We start from the raw sequence: 18,494 nt of genomic DNA, 5'->3' as shown, positions 1-18,494 counted from the left end.
CTACACATATGTCTCACTGTGATCATTATAATAACACACCTGTGTTCTCACTCACACCTTTGTATCCAAATGCACAGTGACGCGCCCTTCACAAATGACAACAAGATCTCACGTTCTTAGATTGGACGTGAAGAGCTGCTTAATAAGACAAAGGAAATATCCATTTGGGATTTTCGTATTTTTGTGTGTTTCTGATCTCTTTTACATGAGCTGGGTAAACATATCACATTTGCAAAGTTATTGTATAATTGAACTTACAGAGCAGGACAGGGAACACATAGATATGACAAATGCATCGTCCTAATTGTCCCTTTGCAATGTCCTTTATTCGGCCTTAATGCTGTGTCCTTGTTTACTCCAGGTGAGAAGCCCCATCAGTGCAGCATCTGTTGGCGCTCGTTTTCCCTGAAGGATTACTTAATCAAACACATGGTGACACACACAGGGGTGCGCGCCTACCAGTGCAGCATCTGCAACAAGCGCTTCACCCAGAAGAGCTCGCTCAACGTGCACATGCGCCTGCACCGCGGAGAGAAGTCCTACGAGTGCTACATCTGTAAGAAGAAGTTCTCCCACAAAACGCTTTTGGAGCGTCACATGGCCCTGCACTGCGCCGGGGGATCGGTGATGGGCATCGGCATGCCAGATGCAGGCGGGACGCCCGGCCCTGTGTCCATTCCTATGTCCATGGCTGTGCCTGAGCCTGGGGCAGGTGTGGTGGCCCTGGCCATGCCCGTTGGAGGAGGAGCGGGCGTGGGCGTTGGTGTAGGGACGGGTGTGGGCGTTGCTGCTGAAGCGAGCTGCCAAGATGGGACCACCTATGTGTGCTCCGTCTGCCCTGCCAAGTTCGAGCAAATTGAAAACTTCAATGATCACATGCGAAAGCATGTCCCTGATGGATAAGTACAAATAGATAAACTTTTTCAGAAAGAATGACAAATAAATGGCACTAGATTTTCCTTTTCTTATTTTGATGTATGAAGAATGACGAGTATAGACACTGGCACATTAAGTTTCCCAATTTTTTTTTTGTTTGTTATTCTAAAAGAAAAAAATGATGGTGGCCTTAAGGCTTAGTAGTTTGATATTGATCTACTGGATGGATCCTAACTACAGGCCTCTAAATGTATGCTTTCCTAAAATCCTGATTTATGTGTTGAACACTACCGAAAGGCCTAGAGTGATCACAGACACACAGACACACTGTAGTGTGGGTGCGTGTGCAGTGTGCTGTGCGAGTCCTGTGTGTGTGTGTGTGTGTGTGTGTATGTATGTGTGTGTGTATGTGTGTGTGTGTGTGTGTGTGTGAGTGTGAGTGTGAGTGTGTGAGAGAGAGAGAGAGAGAGAGAGAGAGAGCTGTCTGAAGTCAAACTCACGGCAGCCGATAAACCCATACTGACCAGTTTGGAAACTCGGTGTCCAAGCTTACTGTGGTACCATTTATAACAACAATAAGCAGAATGGTGGGTGGAGTTATTATTCCCTCTAAAAATACTGATGGTCACGAGATTGCCTTCTGTCAAATAAAATGAGAGTAGTTAATTTGACTCTGGTTTAATGTATTCCCATGTTAAAAAGGGATTATAATGCAATTTTTAAACAGTAGTCCGTAACAGTCATCTTACTGAAGTGTCACATCCTGTCAGAGGGAGGCGACACTTCTCTTTATAATTGTTCTCCATGCATCTGATGCTTTTGTTTACTAAATTGAGGTGTGAAGATGAGTATTTGAGAAAAAATATTTTTTTCTGAAGTTTGAAGTTGAACTCATTGCATACACTGCCACTATTATCTTTAAAGACTGTTAAGGCTAGACCTCTTCCATTTTAGAATAAGAAAAAGACAAATCGTGTTGCAAACATTAGCCTTTTCCATCCACAGTTATGGCAGGCTCAAATATAATTCTCCTTCATAACTGCTGCTCTTCACTTGATTGTTATGGGATGTAGAAAAAAACAACTCCTATAAAATTGTTTCTTTGGACTCCACTCAATTGTTTTGATTTGATAATCTAGTGATATAGAAAAGGAGGGGGATAGGCTACTTGTTGATTCAAATGGTGTTAAAGAGGGACGACTTCAATTTGAATCAAATTTGAATTGAAAATAAATGCCACCGTGATCCTGGCGCCGCTGTATAACCTGTTCATTACGATCACAGAGCCATTTTAGCAGCTGGCAGCTAATTGCGCCTGATGGATTGGCTCTCCCCGAGGCTCAAATGGCCTGCGACGTTGTGAGAGGAATTAGAGGCGCAAAGGAAAACAAGTAGCTTTGTTTCTGAAATACCACATGGTGTAGACAGTTGTATACATTCCTGTTTTCTACAGTCGAGTTACAGCTTGAGCAGAGTCGACTGGACATTAAACGTCTTCATGCATGACATCATCTGAAGCTTTAGTGATAATCATTTTGTATTGTCTCTTCTCCAGTTAGGACACACACAAACACACACATGCACATGCAACTGCAACTGAAGGAGTAGCTCTATTGTGTGAGTCAACCCTTTGTCAGTTGTATTGTTTTAAAAGAAATAACAGAAGAAGGCGGTTTTGAAAAGACTGCCGCACAGTCCGACAAAAGTGCTACTTTGCACATTTTCTTGAAATGCCTGTGCATTTTCCTTGAATGGGCGTATATAATTTTCTGTGATTCAATTTCAAAAGGAAAAAACATTTTATCAATCTTTGATAAGTGGACTGCATTATTTTTTTGCATATATGTTGCACTGCTTAAACCAATAAGTGCACTACTGTAACAAAGACGTTAACAAATATTATTTTTGTTCATTCAGCATTGGTTGTAGACTTCTTCAATACTCTAGTACTGACAGTTCTTTATTTAAGGCTTGCATTTACCCACAGTACATATCTGTGTTTTAATGCAAGCATTTGATTTTGCAGTTAATTCGTGCTCATAAATGTCTCGATTAATCATTTTATGGCATCACTTCCCTATAAACCTTTTACTATATTTTAAAAAGCAGATTTTCCTTTGAATGCATCAAATCCAAACTACAGTTATAACGCTACGTGAGTCCAGCTCAGTGGGCGGAGCTAATAATGATGATATAAATAATACTTATACTCTGTGTGTGTCACATACAGTTCTGTGTCCTAGGCCTCTGTAGTGTCAGAGGAATGCAGCTTCTTCAGTATCTGTCCCTTTGTGCACAGTCCTTAGTGTTTGTGTGTGAGTGTCCGTGTGTCGTCAGCCTAATCAAACTGTTGATAAGTGGTGTATCTCAACTGTAGGGCTTCCGTTGCAATATGCAGCACAGGTACTATGAGAAGCAGCTCTCCAAAACCTTTTTCTTCGGGCTCATAGATCGCCTGTGACACGTGTTCTGAGGTCGACCAACTGCTATTATAGACTGTACGTGTGTGAGGAAACAGTGGGGTGGTCCGCGGTGTAAAAAGTAGCACATTATTGAACATTTGATTGGGCCTGTCCTCTCTGGTCTGCATATGAAGCTAAAAAAAAAAAGTGTATGGTTCTTGTTGTAGCTGTTGCCAGGACGGTGATATTGCTGCATGCTAGTAGTAGTGCTATATTTGTCTCTACACAGCACGTGGAGGGTGAATCTCTTGCCTTAACAGACAATGCACTAAATAGATTATACTATAAGCAACTGCCGAAATCTCTCTTTCCAACAGTATTGCCACACGTTTTTTCTGGCACGCAGCTCATTGAAGTTGTTTGAGTTTAACACTGCCAAAACCATCTATCAAAAAAGAAATTAAAAAAAATTGCGGAGGCAGAGAATTTTTCAGCGCATGTTACCTAGCATTCCTTCATGGCACCGTAACCTTTTTGCATATTTTTTTTGTGTGAACACATATATCAAAAATGCACTATTGACTGTAGCTATAGTTCAACCAGCTTTGTTGTATCATTGGTCTAAATACAGTAGTAGGTTAAGTAGCTCAATGTCGTTATTTATAATTTGAGACGTCCACTACAATCAATTGTTCATTATTTTTTTTATTTTTTTTTCCTTTTTGTGTCAGAATATCAAAAGTAGCCAATTTGATCTGGATGAGCGTTAATAACTTGTCCGCTTGTCTTGTTGTATCATAGTGGTGTTTTTGATAGCAGAGCGGGCTTTCGGAGTATATGGAAAGAACTCTTGTCTAGTATTGAAACTGTGCTATAGCAAAAGAAATCCCCGGCCTTCTCCACAAATCCTTTTTCTTTTGGCATCACATTCTCCGTATAATATAATATCCTTCTGCTTCAGCTTCTTGTCGTGGTCATCTTTTTACATATTGGAAGAAAATATTTAAAAAAAGGTTAAAAAAAAATCACAAAAAACCATCCAGAAAATACTCTTTAATCGTGCTTCTTATAGTTGTTAGTTTGACGAAGAAAATACTTTATGTTTGCAAACTGTACCATATTTTTCCAGAACAAAATACATATTGAGTAGATAATAGCCTTGAGCCTGCAGCTGTTTGTAATGTGTCTCCAATATATTACTGTTCTGTTTATCTTAGCGTAGAAACACAGGGTCTACAGTACAATGTTGTCCTGCTTGCTGTATGTTTAATTCATAGTTTATTTTCTGCTTCTTTTTTCTGTTTTTCTGGTGATAATAGTGGTGTTGTTTATACATAGCTTCACACAACTGGATAGTAATATTTTTCACAATGTACTATTATATATGCATAATATACATAACAAAACAAGGAAATGGAAAAACAGTAAAAAAGGGTTTAGGGGCATGTTGGAACATTTTATTTAGAAAAACGTATGTCTGCATATACATTTTTTTTTTTTTTTTTTTACTTTGAAATACAGTTCACTGCATCTTTGTCCTTCTACAATACTACGCATTATAGTGAATACAGATATATATTTAAGTCATGGTGTCCACACAGAAAGATTACAGATAGTTTGAGAGTATACAATACCTTTTGGGATATAGGGAATATGCCTATCAAGTGCCTATCAGTACATATTACAGCGACTATAACAGAGGAGTCATAGTTTTTCTCTCCTACATTGCACAGTTATACAGATACAGATGGTAATATTTATACTGCAAACCTGCTGGTCGTGATCCCCATAGAACCCTTTAAAATATTCAGAGGATATATCCATACAAGTTTATGTCGACTATACATAGTGGAGGATTTTGAAAGTCATTTGTCGCCTTTGCTCGCTTGTCGCTTACAAATACTGTTTTAAGTTGAAGCCACAAAGAAGCCATATACTGTACTGTACTGTATCTGCGAGGGGGGAAAGGGTCAGTGGTGCTTTATGACCACCAGAGGGAGCCAAACACATCCACAGCCTCTTACACACACACACACTCACGCACGCTGCCTGGTAAAAATCCAGTCTATTTTTGGGAATGAAAATTTCCAAGTTTGCATGGCAACAAGTGATGTCAGCGGCTCCACTGGTTCCTACTGTAAGAGGAAGGTTTTTCTGCTGCAGTAACAGGTTCTGATTGGTCCTTGGATGACCTCATGACCTTTGTAGTAAACCTCTCCACATGCAAGCTGCTGGCCTCCTCCCTCCAACAATTCATACATTTTCAGATAATCGACAGCTTTGTTTTTTGTTTTTTTTAATTTCTCCCATTTTTATCCTTACGGGATTTGTAAAAGACAAGCTCACAGCAAGAAAAGTAATTATTATTTTTCCTCCCTAAATAATTTGGAAGGCGTTTTGGCGAGCAATAAATGAACGCCACAGACATTTTGTGCACAGAGGGATTTAAGTGATTGGTTTTATTGGTACTTGAAAAGCTTGGAAAATAGTGTGGAAAAATAGCCACACAATTTGGGTAGTTTCAAAAATGAGTGAGATAAATGGCTTTGCGTTTGGCTTATTATAACAGTCCCTGTGGACCAATTACTCGAGCTGCAGCCTTCACCTTCTCCAGCCACTGTTCTCTGCCAAATTTATTTTTAATTAAAACAATACCAAATAATTGCAAACTGGGGGGAGAGAGAATTGAAATTACTAGAATTTGCTATTGTTTTTTTTTTCTTTTTATTAATTTTGACTTTCCCAGTCCTCCACACTTATCATACTTTCAACCAATAGGAGAAAAGAGCTATGATTTACAAAGACTTCAGCCATTTTGCTTCATATAGACCTAATAGAATACATTGATGATATAGGCAAGGTGATATAGTCCCGTTCATCCTACTGTAATACAGAACAGCACAGCATCAGTCTCCACATCACTCCACACAGCCAGATTGTAGTTCTCAATGAGCTTTACAGCTATCTAAGCTATAACATAACAGTCTATGATATAGTTAGTACGCTTTCTCAATACATGCAGTTCTTACTATTTGCTGGTTATTCTCTGCAGTCATGTCTGTACAGCTTTTTCTTTCTCTGCTACTTTATTCGAAGGCTTTTGTCTCGTACGTTTTTTGAGGTTTATTTCTGCCATTCAAGGTTACACCTATAACGCTTTGTCTACTATTGTCGCCGTCTTCTCAGCTCAGTCCAGCTCCCTGTATTGTAAAAACACATGCATTCCAGTCCAGAACATTCCAGCTACTCGTCTGGCGATACTGTCTTTCCACATTTGAAAAGAAATAGATACAATTTTCCAGCGTGTTCTGTGGGGGAGCGTTTAAAAAGCGCGCATTGTCTCTCCTTGCATAGTTTACAATGCAGTGGAGGTTGGTTCTCATCTCATAAGAGGGTCTCCGGGCTGAGCGCTGCGCGGAATGGTATTCTTGGTGCTCTTGTTCAGGCTCGAGTGAATGGGGCCATAGTAATGTGTGTAGACGGTGGACAAAAGTGTTATAGACAATGTTTTTGCTCCCAAACCAAAGAAAGTGCAGATGTTTTTAAGTTTTCTGGAGGACAGTTTTGCTCTGGTTGTGATCAAGCTCGAGACGCTTTAGTCCGGTGAGTTTTTGTTCATGCCGGGTGCTTGTCGAAGTCTATCCATGTTTTGTCACTTGATCTCTATTGGTTGTGTTGTAACTCGCCTGTTGTAGACCAAAATAGATTTCTTTTTTTTTTAAATAAGAAAGACAACAAAAATAGAAAATGAATCGGACACAGTGAAAAGGCATCGCATTACTCCAGGGAAAATACACACTTTATATGTTGACTCCTATAATTTATTAGTTTGTGAAATATCCCTAGATTTCTAATTCAAACACAACTTGGAACGCATTTAGCCATTTATATACTTGATGGACCAAGATTTTATTTTTATTTTTTTGAGTTTGCACTTATTCGTAGGTTACTTCTAAAGCCAAAAAAAGAACGAATCACACACAAAAAGAAAAATACGACTTTAACTCAGATCAATAGCGATAATCAGTGCCAGTCACCATCCACTACGGTTTATTTTCCAAAATAATTATAAGACAACCAAATTGAAAACTACAATGTGGTCCAACTACGGTCACATGTATCTATTTTTATAAAAGCAGCACAGTACTGCAAGGTGAATGTAAATTGTTTGGCAGAATTTGACAATATTTCTTGGTTGATCTGAATAGGTGAATCTGCTGTATATTTGTATCCTTTAATGCTCGGAAATAGGACAAAAATCACATTGGACGTTGTTGGTCCCTCTGGTAGGTTGTTGTCAAGCTTATTGCTGCCATATCTTGTATGTAGATGCTTTTGTAAAGAAAAATGCACTTGAGTTGAATTGTGAGATGTGTATATTTTACTAGTTTTATTTTTTGCTTATGTTCGCTTGCTATTTTTATTATTACCCTGGCAAAAACACTTGCCTTTTTCAAAACGTGGCGGAAGTGGAGCTGTTGTAGTCATGGTATAGTTTTAACATCACAACTAAGCAAACCCTGAAATATATGCTGCAGTAACGTGTTGTCAGTTGTTTTTGAATAATTTATGCTCCAAGTTGCTTTGTATTTTATTATTATTATTATATTATTATTGTTATGAGACAAGCTTGTTTGAAATGTATTGACTGCTGTTATGAAAAATGTGCAAGGAACGTTTGTAATGTAATTTGTCAAACACTGGACTGGAGGGAGATTTGACAACATTTTCCAAGTTGCGAGATGTTTTTGATGGACAGAACTGCACAAATACAAGGCCGCTCTAACACCAGTCTGTAGATGGAAGACAATGGACTTTTTTTTCCTTTTGAGTTGGTTAATTGCATGGGGGGTTACCCATAATATTCTATATTTTTCCTTCCAAATTCTTGTATATTGACCATTGATCATTTTTGTACTGACATAAGGGATACCACTTGACAGCAATCTACTGATCCCAATCATCTGGTTGTTGCGAATAGAAAGAAATGTTTCATTTTGCATCAGCTGCCACTTCTCAAACCAGAAAAGAGATTTGCACTAGACTTATTTTGGTCTTCGTTCTTCAAAAAGCAATATAATTCACCGATTCATCTGATGGTCGCCTGCCCAGTGGGAATGCTGAGTAAATGGTGATATATATATTTTTTTTGTATTGACAGGTACAGAATTGGTTTTTAGAAATCCACATTTGTGTGTTATTGTACGTAGCAGTTTTTTAAATATTATCCAGCACTTATCCCTTGAGTAATAGTGTCCAAAAATGTTTTGAGGGGCATTACATTAAAAAAAAAACTGTTGTTTCTTCCTTGTGGTTGTTTTGGACAAATCAAGCCGCTCTTGTAAATCAGAAAGACATGGGGATACGGGGGAAAGGTTCCCATTGGTCACTTTGTCATTTTGTCTTCATCACATATTCCATCTTTCAGCAAACATACATACGTACTGTACGTAATACCACCAAAAACCAAAATACAAACCAGCTGCCCACTGTCATTCACCTCCATTTTGTCCAGGATGCTTTAAAGTCTAATAATAAAACAAACATCTTTGAGGAAAAACAAACTAAATGCACCTTTATTTCATCTCCATCGGTCTAGAATCCTGTTTCCATCCATTTTCAAACAAGGTCACTTAACACCTGTCACTCTTGACCTTCTGACATTGGTGTAAATTTTAACAATAATTCAGTGAAATTTCACCATTATCTGGATGTAGTAGCTTTCCTGTTTTCACCGCTTTGTGGTGTTGTTGAAAGATGTTGCGGTTTGTCTAAATATGTTGCGTGTTAGAGGAAGCATAAGTATGTGCCTTCTTGTAATCTCCTTGGTGAGCTTGTAATTATTGAGAAGCTGAAGCCAGCCAATTGTGTTTGCACTAAAAACCAAATTGCTTTTCGTGATGTGGACTATTTAAGCAAGCTTGTTGCGTCACTTTAACCGTACAGTATGCATGAGGGTGAATTGGTAAGTTTTAGGGCTAGAGCTCTCATCTGTTGACCTGTAAACCAGTGCAGCTTAGAGGATCTTGTGAATATATCTTGGCTTAGTTCTGCATTCAGTTTTCAATCCCATCTCCTTATCAAGTTTGTCACAATTTCAACAGTAATAAAAAAAATTAAAAAATATTTAAAAAAACAAAACAAAAAAAACCATACCATGATGATTACAATACAGCTTTTACTTTCACATACCACAGTTCGATCACATGTGCAGGAGAGCCAGGCTCTCTTCCATTTTAATGCATGAATATACGAGGTTGCCTCAAGACTATTGGACAAACCGTGTTGTTTTTTTTCTAATCTGGTATTTATCACATTTTGTCAAAAAGAAAACTACATGCTTTTAGTCTTACAAACGCACCTTAATCATGTCGGGCTATGAGAGCAAAGAGGCTGGCATTGTAATATCTCTATTTAGCACCTTACAACCCAGCATGTTTCACTGATGCTCTTATTCCATACATTATAATTTCCAAAATAATCAGACACATATTTGTGAAGTTGTTTCATGGAATGTGCCAAAGTCTAGAGGCGATCTCTCCAATGGTTTCTGCTTTTCATTTTCTCTTTCCTCCTTGTTCAGTTATAGCAATGGTATGTCAACACTTTCCTATAAATGCGTGTGGAATCAATTTATCTCAGCAAACAGTATCATTACTTGCCATTTTACAATAAGCCCTGTATTTCACATATATTTACCAGTGATGTGTATTTGTTATTATAAAGAAAATAGCCGTAAAAGCTTCATTATGTTACATTATATTGTGACTTTTTTCGAAAAACTGTGAAGACTTATCTTGCATATACTTTATACAGAAGTATTAAGCCTTAATACAAAAGACTAAAAAAAGTGTGGAAGAATAAACTGATTGTTGCTAAGTAAGGATGATTTTTGTAAATGTTACCAGCACTTTTTTTGTAATTTTCACTCTCTGAGGTATTGTACAAGTTCAAGCTGTTTGTGAAGTTTGATTATGAAGGAATAAAAACTAGTACTTTCCTGTACTTCACAGAAAGCCTGGTGTCTGCTTTATTTTGGCCTTTTACATTAAAAAGATGCAGTGCAGCACTGACAAACTGCGGTTCTGTAAAACATACATCACATCGGCACAAAATGAGAACGTATGTATTCACTAATATATATATTTTAATGTACTCACGGTACATAGTTTTAAAAGTAGTACTAAAATCGTATTCCTTTATTCTGAATACGAAATATGTATCCATCAAGTTTTAAAATTACCCATTCAAATTTATTTCCTAAATCCAAGTAGAAGCACAATGTTAGTATTAAGAGGATGAATAGAAAATATTTTTTCTCTGACAAAGTATTTTTTGTGCAGGTGTAGGAAGTCAAGGGGATTTTTAACAATTCAATTATTGAGTTACAACTTTTAAGATGTAAAAAAGAAATGTGGAATATTAATTTACTTTGCATTCAGATGAGATTTTGGTCACACAGAATATTTTAAATTAAAGTTCTTTATCTTAGGACAATGTGTTCTGCTCTGACATAGGCCTGCCCTTGACCTACAGATGATGCATGAACCACACAGAATCTTTGAACATTGAACCAACGGTTCCATTAATAAAAACCCCGTGTATTGTGGGCGGTGTAGACGTGTCAGATACTACACTGCGTGCTCGCGGTGAGTAGTAAATCAGCCTGTGAAAGGCACGGGCGCCCCCTACTGTACAACTTAGGTTTTGCATGTCACAGCTGCATTTCTCACGTATCCCATGGTGTATGAGCTTATACTTCTATGGTCTTGGCAGACAACTATAGAGTTCCTAATTCGTGCCATTAGGCCATGTTTGGTCAACACAAAATAGTGTCCTGCTTACAAAAACGACAAGGGGTTTAGAACAGTAACTGTTGGGTCCTGCCCAGTTTATTCAAACTATGACAAGAATGGTGCAGAACCTGGGCAGCACACGATTTCAAATGCCACGAACAGCTACTGCAGCGTGCTAAGGAAAGTTAGTCAAGCACAATTTAGATCATTAAACGCACATCAAGATCTCCAAGCTATGCAGAGAAAGTTCTACAGAATAATATGCTCACAAAGCAACTTTATTAACCCAAGAGGTTCGGACAAATCACATTGTGGGTCTCCAAGATGCAAAACCCAAGCGGGCGTGGCCCTGGTCAAGGATAGGAGTCGTGAGCAAACTAACACCAGAGGCTAAAGGAGATAAGCGCTGGTAAATTTAGCAGAGTTGTAATCCACTTGAGTATTTTATTAGCTAGTGAACGCCCTTCTCATGCCATTAAGGGGAGACTGGAGAGCAATAGTTAGGTTTGTTCCCAGAATATGTTTATTCAAGTTGGAACCATACAAATCTATTGAATGACAGGAGGTATCAGTTTTTTTTTTAATAGGAATGACATGGTACAGAGGGTGTGGAACGCTTTAAAATGATAGATGCACAACTTACAGCCAACGAATCGCCATCACCCACAACTAGTGGTGACATATTTTTGTTTGTTCCCATAAATAAGGCAGAATGTAGAAGTCCATAGAAATGGAGAGATATTACATTTTAGCCAATGCGGACAGTGATGTGGACAATAGGGATTAGAGGACCTTCTTCAGCTCATCATACAACACCAACACAAAGGCGCCACCCATGCCCCTGAGGACATTGGACCAGGCCCCCTTGAAGAAAGCCTTGCCACCCTCGTCCCGTGCGATCTTACGCCAGCAGTCAATTGTGCCAGTGTACATGATGTCAGCTGGAAAGGAGGAATCCCGTTAAAAAAGGCATTGCACAAGAGTGTAAATAAAACTCATTTTTTCTATGGATTCAACTTACCTCCTTTACGCCCTGACTGCATCATCATACGTCTTCGGACAGTGTCGAAGGGGTATGAAGTAAGACCAGCAACGGCTGTCACACTCTGTGCAATCATCCAGCTCACCAAAATGCTGGCGTTCTTGGGATCTGGGAGCATACCTGCAGGAGAGAAATACTGGGGTTTAGAGGACAAGCGTTGGAATTTGGAAAACTAAGCAGTGTTAGTATACCCACCCTTGGCTGTGTCATAGATGCCGAAGTAAGCAGCTCTGTAGATGATGATACCCTGCACGGACACATTGAAGCCCTGGTACAGTCCACGCAGTCCGTCAGACTTGAAGACCTTCGCCAGACAGTCGGCCAAACCGTTGAACTGTCTTCCGGCACCGGGTTTTCCTACATCAGCGGCCAGACGGGTACGAGCGAAGTCGAGGGGGTACACGAAGCACAGGGAGGTGGCACCAGCAGCTCCACCAGAGGCCAAGTTACCGGCAAAGTATCTCCAGAACTGGGCACGCTTGTCGACACCATCAAGGAAAATCTTCTTGTACTTGTCCTTGAAGGCGAAGTTGAGGGCTTGGGTGGGGAAATATCTGATGACATTGGCAAGGTTACCTCTCCAGAAGGACAGGAATCCCTGCTCCTTCGGGATACGGACAACACAGTCCATGATACCCTTGTACTGCATGTCGGCGGTGATCTGCTGACTTGCATGCTGGACCTGAAGGAGAAATAAAAGGGTTATTGTCAAGTCAGTTTCACAGGTGACCACTTGCAAATCATTACAGTGACCTTGGGACCACTAGCCTGTAACTTGTCACAACTTTGCAACAACACTGTCAAAAGCTGACAATCTTATTATTGGCAAGTTAATTATCACTAATTCACAAAACCTGGATGAGAACATTTCAAACAGAAAAAAAAAAAAAAAAGATCAATGTCAGTCATCAGCTTGACCAGCAAAACTGGTAAAACAAAAAAAAACCTGTTATTCAGGGTCTTGTTAAAGTGAAAGTGGATGACCGGGCCGCAAAAGCTTGGGCCGGGCCTCGGAGCCAACTCCAATCACACGCAGTAGAGCCCAGATATTTTAACAATTTGTCAGGGCAGTAACGATGCTTGATAATGCACCTACATGAATAAAAGTGAATAATATCTGCTCATCAATTCATTCAAGTGTTTACACCATTAGAACATGGTGTCCCAGAGTCAGCTCAGAGTTTGTCCTTTGTTGGCTAGCTGGGCCGGCTAAGGTTAACGTGGGATGCTAACACTAGCTGCAAAGCTCCTGTAGGTCACGTAGTATTCCATGGTGACCTCAAGCTTCTACTGACCATTACCAAGATATAACGGGCTCCAAGACTGCCAACACGCACATGTACAGTCCGTCACCTCCGAACCATCTCACCACGCCTCACAGCAACAGCGTTCTCAGAGAGCGTAGGAGCTAGCCGGTTAGCCGCAATGCTACATCCGGAAGGCGGCGTTACCTGAAGGAGAAGCTTGACTCTCTCGATGGGAGCGACCGCGGTCTTGGAGATGGCAGCGGAGATGCCACCGGCCAAGAAGTCCTTGGCGAAAGAAACGGCCGTCTCATTCATGGTGCGGGTCTTGGTGTTGCGTTCAGGTTACCAGTACTAGATATACCCCTCTGCCCTTTTCGGCTGCTGGCCTGCACTGACGAAATGGCCGATTGAAAAGCGTCGAGTGCACTTTATGTAAGATGATGACTCGCGATAGAAAACGTGAGTACGGAGGAGACGCCGCATTCATTTTCACCAATCACTGCACGTACAGTAGATACGTCATGTACCCTCGCGCTAATAAATATTCTGACCAATCACGACACATGCGTCACGTGTAGCAATGCGCTTTTCATTCAATCTTTACGAAACAAGTAAATCAACAGTTTATATGGGATAACAATACACATTACTTGTGAAAACACAAATGAGTCGTGCTTCAAGATTTTATTAGACAGTTATTAACAAATTACAGTGCTTTAGAAATTAAAGAGTTTTGAGAATGTGTTAAGTTAAAGGTTAAAACATTTACTAAATACTAAAAAAATCCATGGAAGTTCATTTTTTACACATAAATAATATATCTCAAGCTCAAGTAAGTCTTTTTTGTCAGGCAAATATTGAGACAACTTGTCACATCTTCTTAACAAGGGACAAAATGAACAAATCATAATTGCAAAGAAGAAATAAAAAAGTTGTAAACTCTAGCGAAATTACAAATTAAATTGCATTGATTCCATGAAAATACACACTGTTTGTATTTTCCATCATGCCCATGATTATTACCTGAGCATTTTAAATAAGTGATTTTAAGTGGTATTGTCAGGCATCCAAATCTAGTTAAATCCGAGCTGAACAAATGAAGGGAAGTTGAGTTGGTGTCAGAGAGGCATCATGTAGTGAGGCTTTCCACCAGGCCTTCTTACTTTTGTGTGAACGTATTTCAGATAAACAATAATGTGTTATCTAAGAAAGCACTTTAGCCAATGAAACAGTAGTTACTTAATTACAGTGTGTAACTCAAACAGTGTAGTGTTCAAAGGTCAAATATGCAAATGAAGCTTGAACACTGATAAGATCGAAGCCATTAAGTGTCTTGGCTCTATTGCATATTTGCTATATTCCATATTTGTTGTTCAGAAAAGTGCAGAAGATATATAGCATATTCATTCAGACCCCAGCCCCTGGGCTGATCTTGTTTATGTACAAAACACACAGTGGGTGGTTACGATAGTGCCTGTTTATATAAGGTGTGAAGGTGTGTCATTAGAGTAAACATTTCTTGCAGAAAACCAAAGTTAAACAATGTCGTTCATTCATTACATTTATTGTCTCAACTTTCAACATTAACTATTATCATGTTTTCTATACTATATCCTTAGGCTATTTAAATAAAGGGCTTAGAATGAGAAAATATGAATAATCAGTCTCTGGCAGTGTATCTAAAACAGACCAGCACATTTCATAAATAAATAATGTTTGATTCCATACGAAAAGCTTTTCACTATAAAGTATAAAAGGTGCCAATTTTATACAGACAAAGGATGATAATAGAGTCTTGGCCAAATTATACTGTTACTGCTCAATAACCCCCGACCATGTAATAAATACACAGGCTAAATACATCAGTAGTGGTCCATAGTCTATTGGTTGGTTAAAATGAAAACACACATACGTATTAAAACCAGGGGTACTTGACGTGGCATCCAATTTTTGGTTATCAGTTGAAATTACCAATGCTTTTCTTTTTCTTCATCCATAAATCAACTCAAAAACAGTAACAGTTAACAAACTTGTCTTTTCTTCAAACTATAGAACCCCTAATTTAAATCTACAATGAAAAATAAAATATGTGTTTTGCTGTCATCCAAAGGGTGTCGGTCTGTTGTGTGATAGCAAAAATCACACATTTTAACAAACAGTTTACACCAAAACCAGAAGGAGCTCATCTTTCATTCATGCAGAGAGAGCTCTTAAGCCAAAGATCAAAAAACGTTTGTAAAATATATATTTTTTTTACCATGTCTTGTGGAGTAAGACAGCTGTAGTTAATAAGATAAATGTCTGAAGGTTTAATTAACATTTCACATTTGTAGTGAATATCCTGTGGTGTGACCGTCTGTGTGGAAATACATTGAGTACGGAAATAAGCATAATAATGAACCTGTTTGAAAATATTTATTCAATATTAATATTATTAATACATCTATCCACATAGCCCTGAAAGGTGACACGTTATACAATTTCTTTAGTGTTTTGTAATGAATTATAACATATGTAAATCATTAGCTCCGGAGGTGGTCAGAGCAAAAATACATTTGAGAACAAACGCATGAACATGTTTGTGTTTTGGACAGTAGAGCACATGCTACAGACAGAGCAAAGGTTTTCAGATGCTTCTGAAACAGAATGCCTTTGTCTGTCATCAATAAGCAACATCAATGAAAATGCAGGGACAATTTACATGCAATGGACACTATTTTCCTTTTATAAAATAAAGATTTCTTGTAATTCTTCTGCAATTTATATGGATTCCTGTCTATGTTTACAATATGGTTGCTAGGTAACAGTTGTGTAATTACCATTTTGTCCCATGTCCAACCAGGAAGTAGACTTCACAAACTTCACAAATATGGTCAAACTGAGGAAAAATAGGCAATGTTTATTTTCATAAGAGCGGGAATAAAAATGTTGATCTTAGTGAAATGTGTAGCCTAACTGTCCTATGGACATTACGTAGGTCTACTGAATACTTAATATCAAATGTAAAGCGTCTTTGGGCCACTTACACATTTTTGACCCCCTGAAGGTCGAGGAAAAGTCCCACATGGGGGTTGGCTCGGTCCGAAATAGAAACAAATGGAGCTTGCAAGAACGTCTGTCTGTCTTTGACCATCAGACTCTGGGGGCCTCCATTCTAAATAATAAAAAGCAGGCTTAGAGGCTAAAGATTAGCACAAATGCACCAAAGTGTCCAAATTTATAAAAATATCTGTCTCATGACAACATTTTACAGGCTGCTCAAATAAAGGCTGTACAGCGCCCTCTAGAACAAAACACATAGGAAATGTGAGCCTAAGCTCATGAAATTCGGAACAGTGATCAACAGAGATCAATGAGACGAGTAGAATATGACAGAAAGGAAGTCGGCCTTTTTGAAACCAAAATGCCGCCACTGCTCTGACATTTTAAAGTACTTGTCCTAGGTTTTTTGTCGGATTTTGTTCAAATCAACACTTTCCACATCTACAGACAATAAAATGTGAAAATTGTGTAGCATCCCATCAAGAAATGCTTTCAATTCCTATTTTTTTAAATTATTTTTCAGACCCTCATGCATCAGGCCAAAAAGCTGAAATTGCAACCACTGGTGTGGAATGAAAAATTAAACAGAATAAATAAATGAGCAAGTCCTCTCACGACTGTAGCGGCCCCTACAGTTCACTTAAAAGTTCAAAAAATGTCTGATTGCTACAAAATTTGGGGAGATGATTATATACATAAAAATAAGTACATATTTATTTAACATATTTTACCAGTGCTTTTTTGTACAGCCGTATTTCCCATACAAATCCAGACTTGTCAGATCTATTTAGAAAGTCAGAAATTATTTTATGCAAATTGGTACACATAATATTGGTCAGGTCAAATTGCTCGATAAAGTACATCACATTGTATCTGTATTGTGTACGGTTTGCTGGTTCAAAGCCGTGACTGAAAACTAAACTTAAGTTCCCCTAATATTTGTGGAAGTTCCGCTAAACACTTCATGTGGCACTTACAAAATAAAGGCCGCTGTCTTCCACATTCAAACGCAGCTTTATTTTGACAAGGTCTGGCAGTGACAGATCGTTTAACGCTGCGCAAATAACAGCTATACTCACAAATATGTTCATTTTTTTGTTTGTTTACAAACTTTGATATAACATGTGCTAATGTACATAAAACAGATTCATAACACATCTCCTTTGGATAATTTACACTCGAATGTACATAAAACAGATTAATAACACATCTCCTTTGGATAATTTACACTCGAATGTACATAAAACAGATTAATAACACATCTCCTTTGGATAATTTACACTCGAATGTACATAAAACAGATTAATAACACATCTCCTTTGGATAATTTACACTCTTAATCCAGAGAATCTATCCAATCCAACTTTATTTTTATAGCACATTTTACTAACACAAAGTCTCCAAAATGCTGCACAGAGTACAAAAAAGCACTGGTAAAATATGTTAAATAAATATGTACAAACCATATAAAAACAAATTATAAAAAATGTAAAATATACTAAATAATAAAAGACTGTCAGAGAACCACACAATTCTCATGCTGGGTTAAATGCCGGTGATTGAAAGTGTGTTTTTAAATGAGACTTGAAAGCAGCACTTGGAGGTGCAGTCTTTATGTGGGAGGACGAGCGTTCCAAAGTTGGAGGCCGACTAGAGAAAAGGTCCGGTTGCCCCAGATTTTGAGTCTAGTTTTTGGGAGAAAAAAATCAGACCTCAGCGAGCACGCAGGAGTGTAGGGAACAATGAGGTCTGAGATGTAGGCGGGGGCCAGTCAAGACATGTAGAGATATCACCCGCTCCAGGTTGCAAAAAAGATCAAATCGATTAGATAAAAACTAGATTTAGCTACGACATTTATCTGCTAGTCAAGCTTAAAATCTCAATCACTGTTGGTGCACTCAGTCGAGGAGAAAGGTGTGCTGGGGTGGTTGGGTTTTGTTGGCGAACACGCGGGAAGGCGGCCGCGCAGGTGGCGAGAGCCACCATCGCCGCTTGCGGATTTGTAATGATAGAGCGTAATGTAATGATAGAACAAATTAGTAAAACGTAAATTCACAAGTGTTTCCCTTGATCATTTCTATCAGTGACT

The 18,494-nt window shown here is 38.7% G+C and overlaps 2 protein-coding genes across 2 annotated transcripts in view; one reads left to right on the top strand and one right to left on the bottom strand.

Annotated features, from left to right (window-relative positions):
• zbtb20 (zinc finger and BTB domain containing 20) overlaps nucleotides 1-10,283 on the top strand; it is a 30,959-nt gene extending 20,676 nt beyond the window's left edge. The window contains exon 4 of the mRNA XM_072446259.1: nucleotides 362-10,283. Coding sequence (XP_072302360.1) covers nucleotides 362-903 — 542 coding nt within the window. The 3' untranslated portion in view covers nucleotides 904-10,283. The remainder of the gene's footprint in view (nucleotides 1-361) is intronic.
• A 1,291-nt stretch (nucleotides 10,284-11,574) lies between these two features.
• LOC140360843 (ADP/ATP translocase 2) lies at nucleotides 11,575-13,801 on the bottom strand. The gene is made up of 4 exons (XM_072446262.1): nucleotides 13,568-13,801; nucleotides 12,312-12,798; nucleotides 12,096-12,236; nucleotides 11,575-12,015 (listed from the first exon to the last, which is right to left on the bottom strand). Exons 1-4 carry the CDS (start codon nucleotides 13,676-13,678, stop codon nucleotides 11,858-11,860), a joined length of 897 nt encoding a protein of 298 aa, XP_072302363.1. The 5' UTR covers nucleotides 13,679-13,801; the 3' UTR covers nucleotides 11,575-11,857.
• Nucleotides 13,802-18,494: the final 4,693 nt, after the last annotated feature.

The sequence above is a fragment of the Eucyclogobius newberryi genome, unplaced genomic scaffold, assembly GCF_026437365.1.
Source record: "Eucyclogobius newberryi isolate DKJ021-1_F unplaced genomic scaffold, fEucNew1.0.hap1 SCAF_15, whole genome shotgun sequence".
NCBI lineage: Eukaryota > Metazoa > Chordata > Actinopteri > Gobiiformes > Gobiidae > Eucyclogobius > Eucyclogobius newberryi.
Note: the sequence above shows the minus strand (reverse complement) of the source record. Positions and strands in the feature narration are given on the sequence as shown.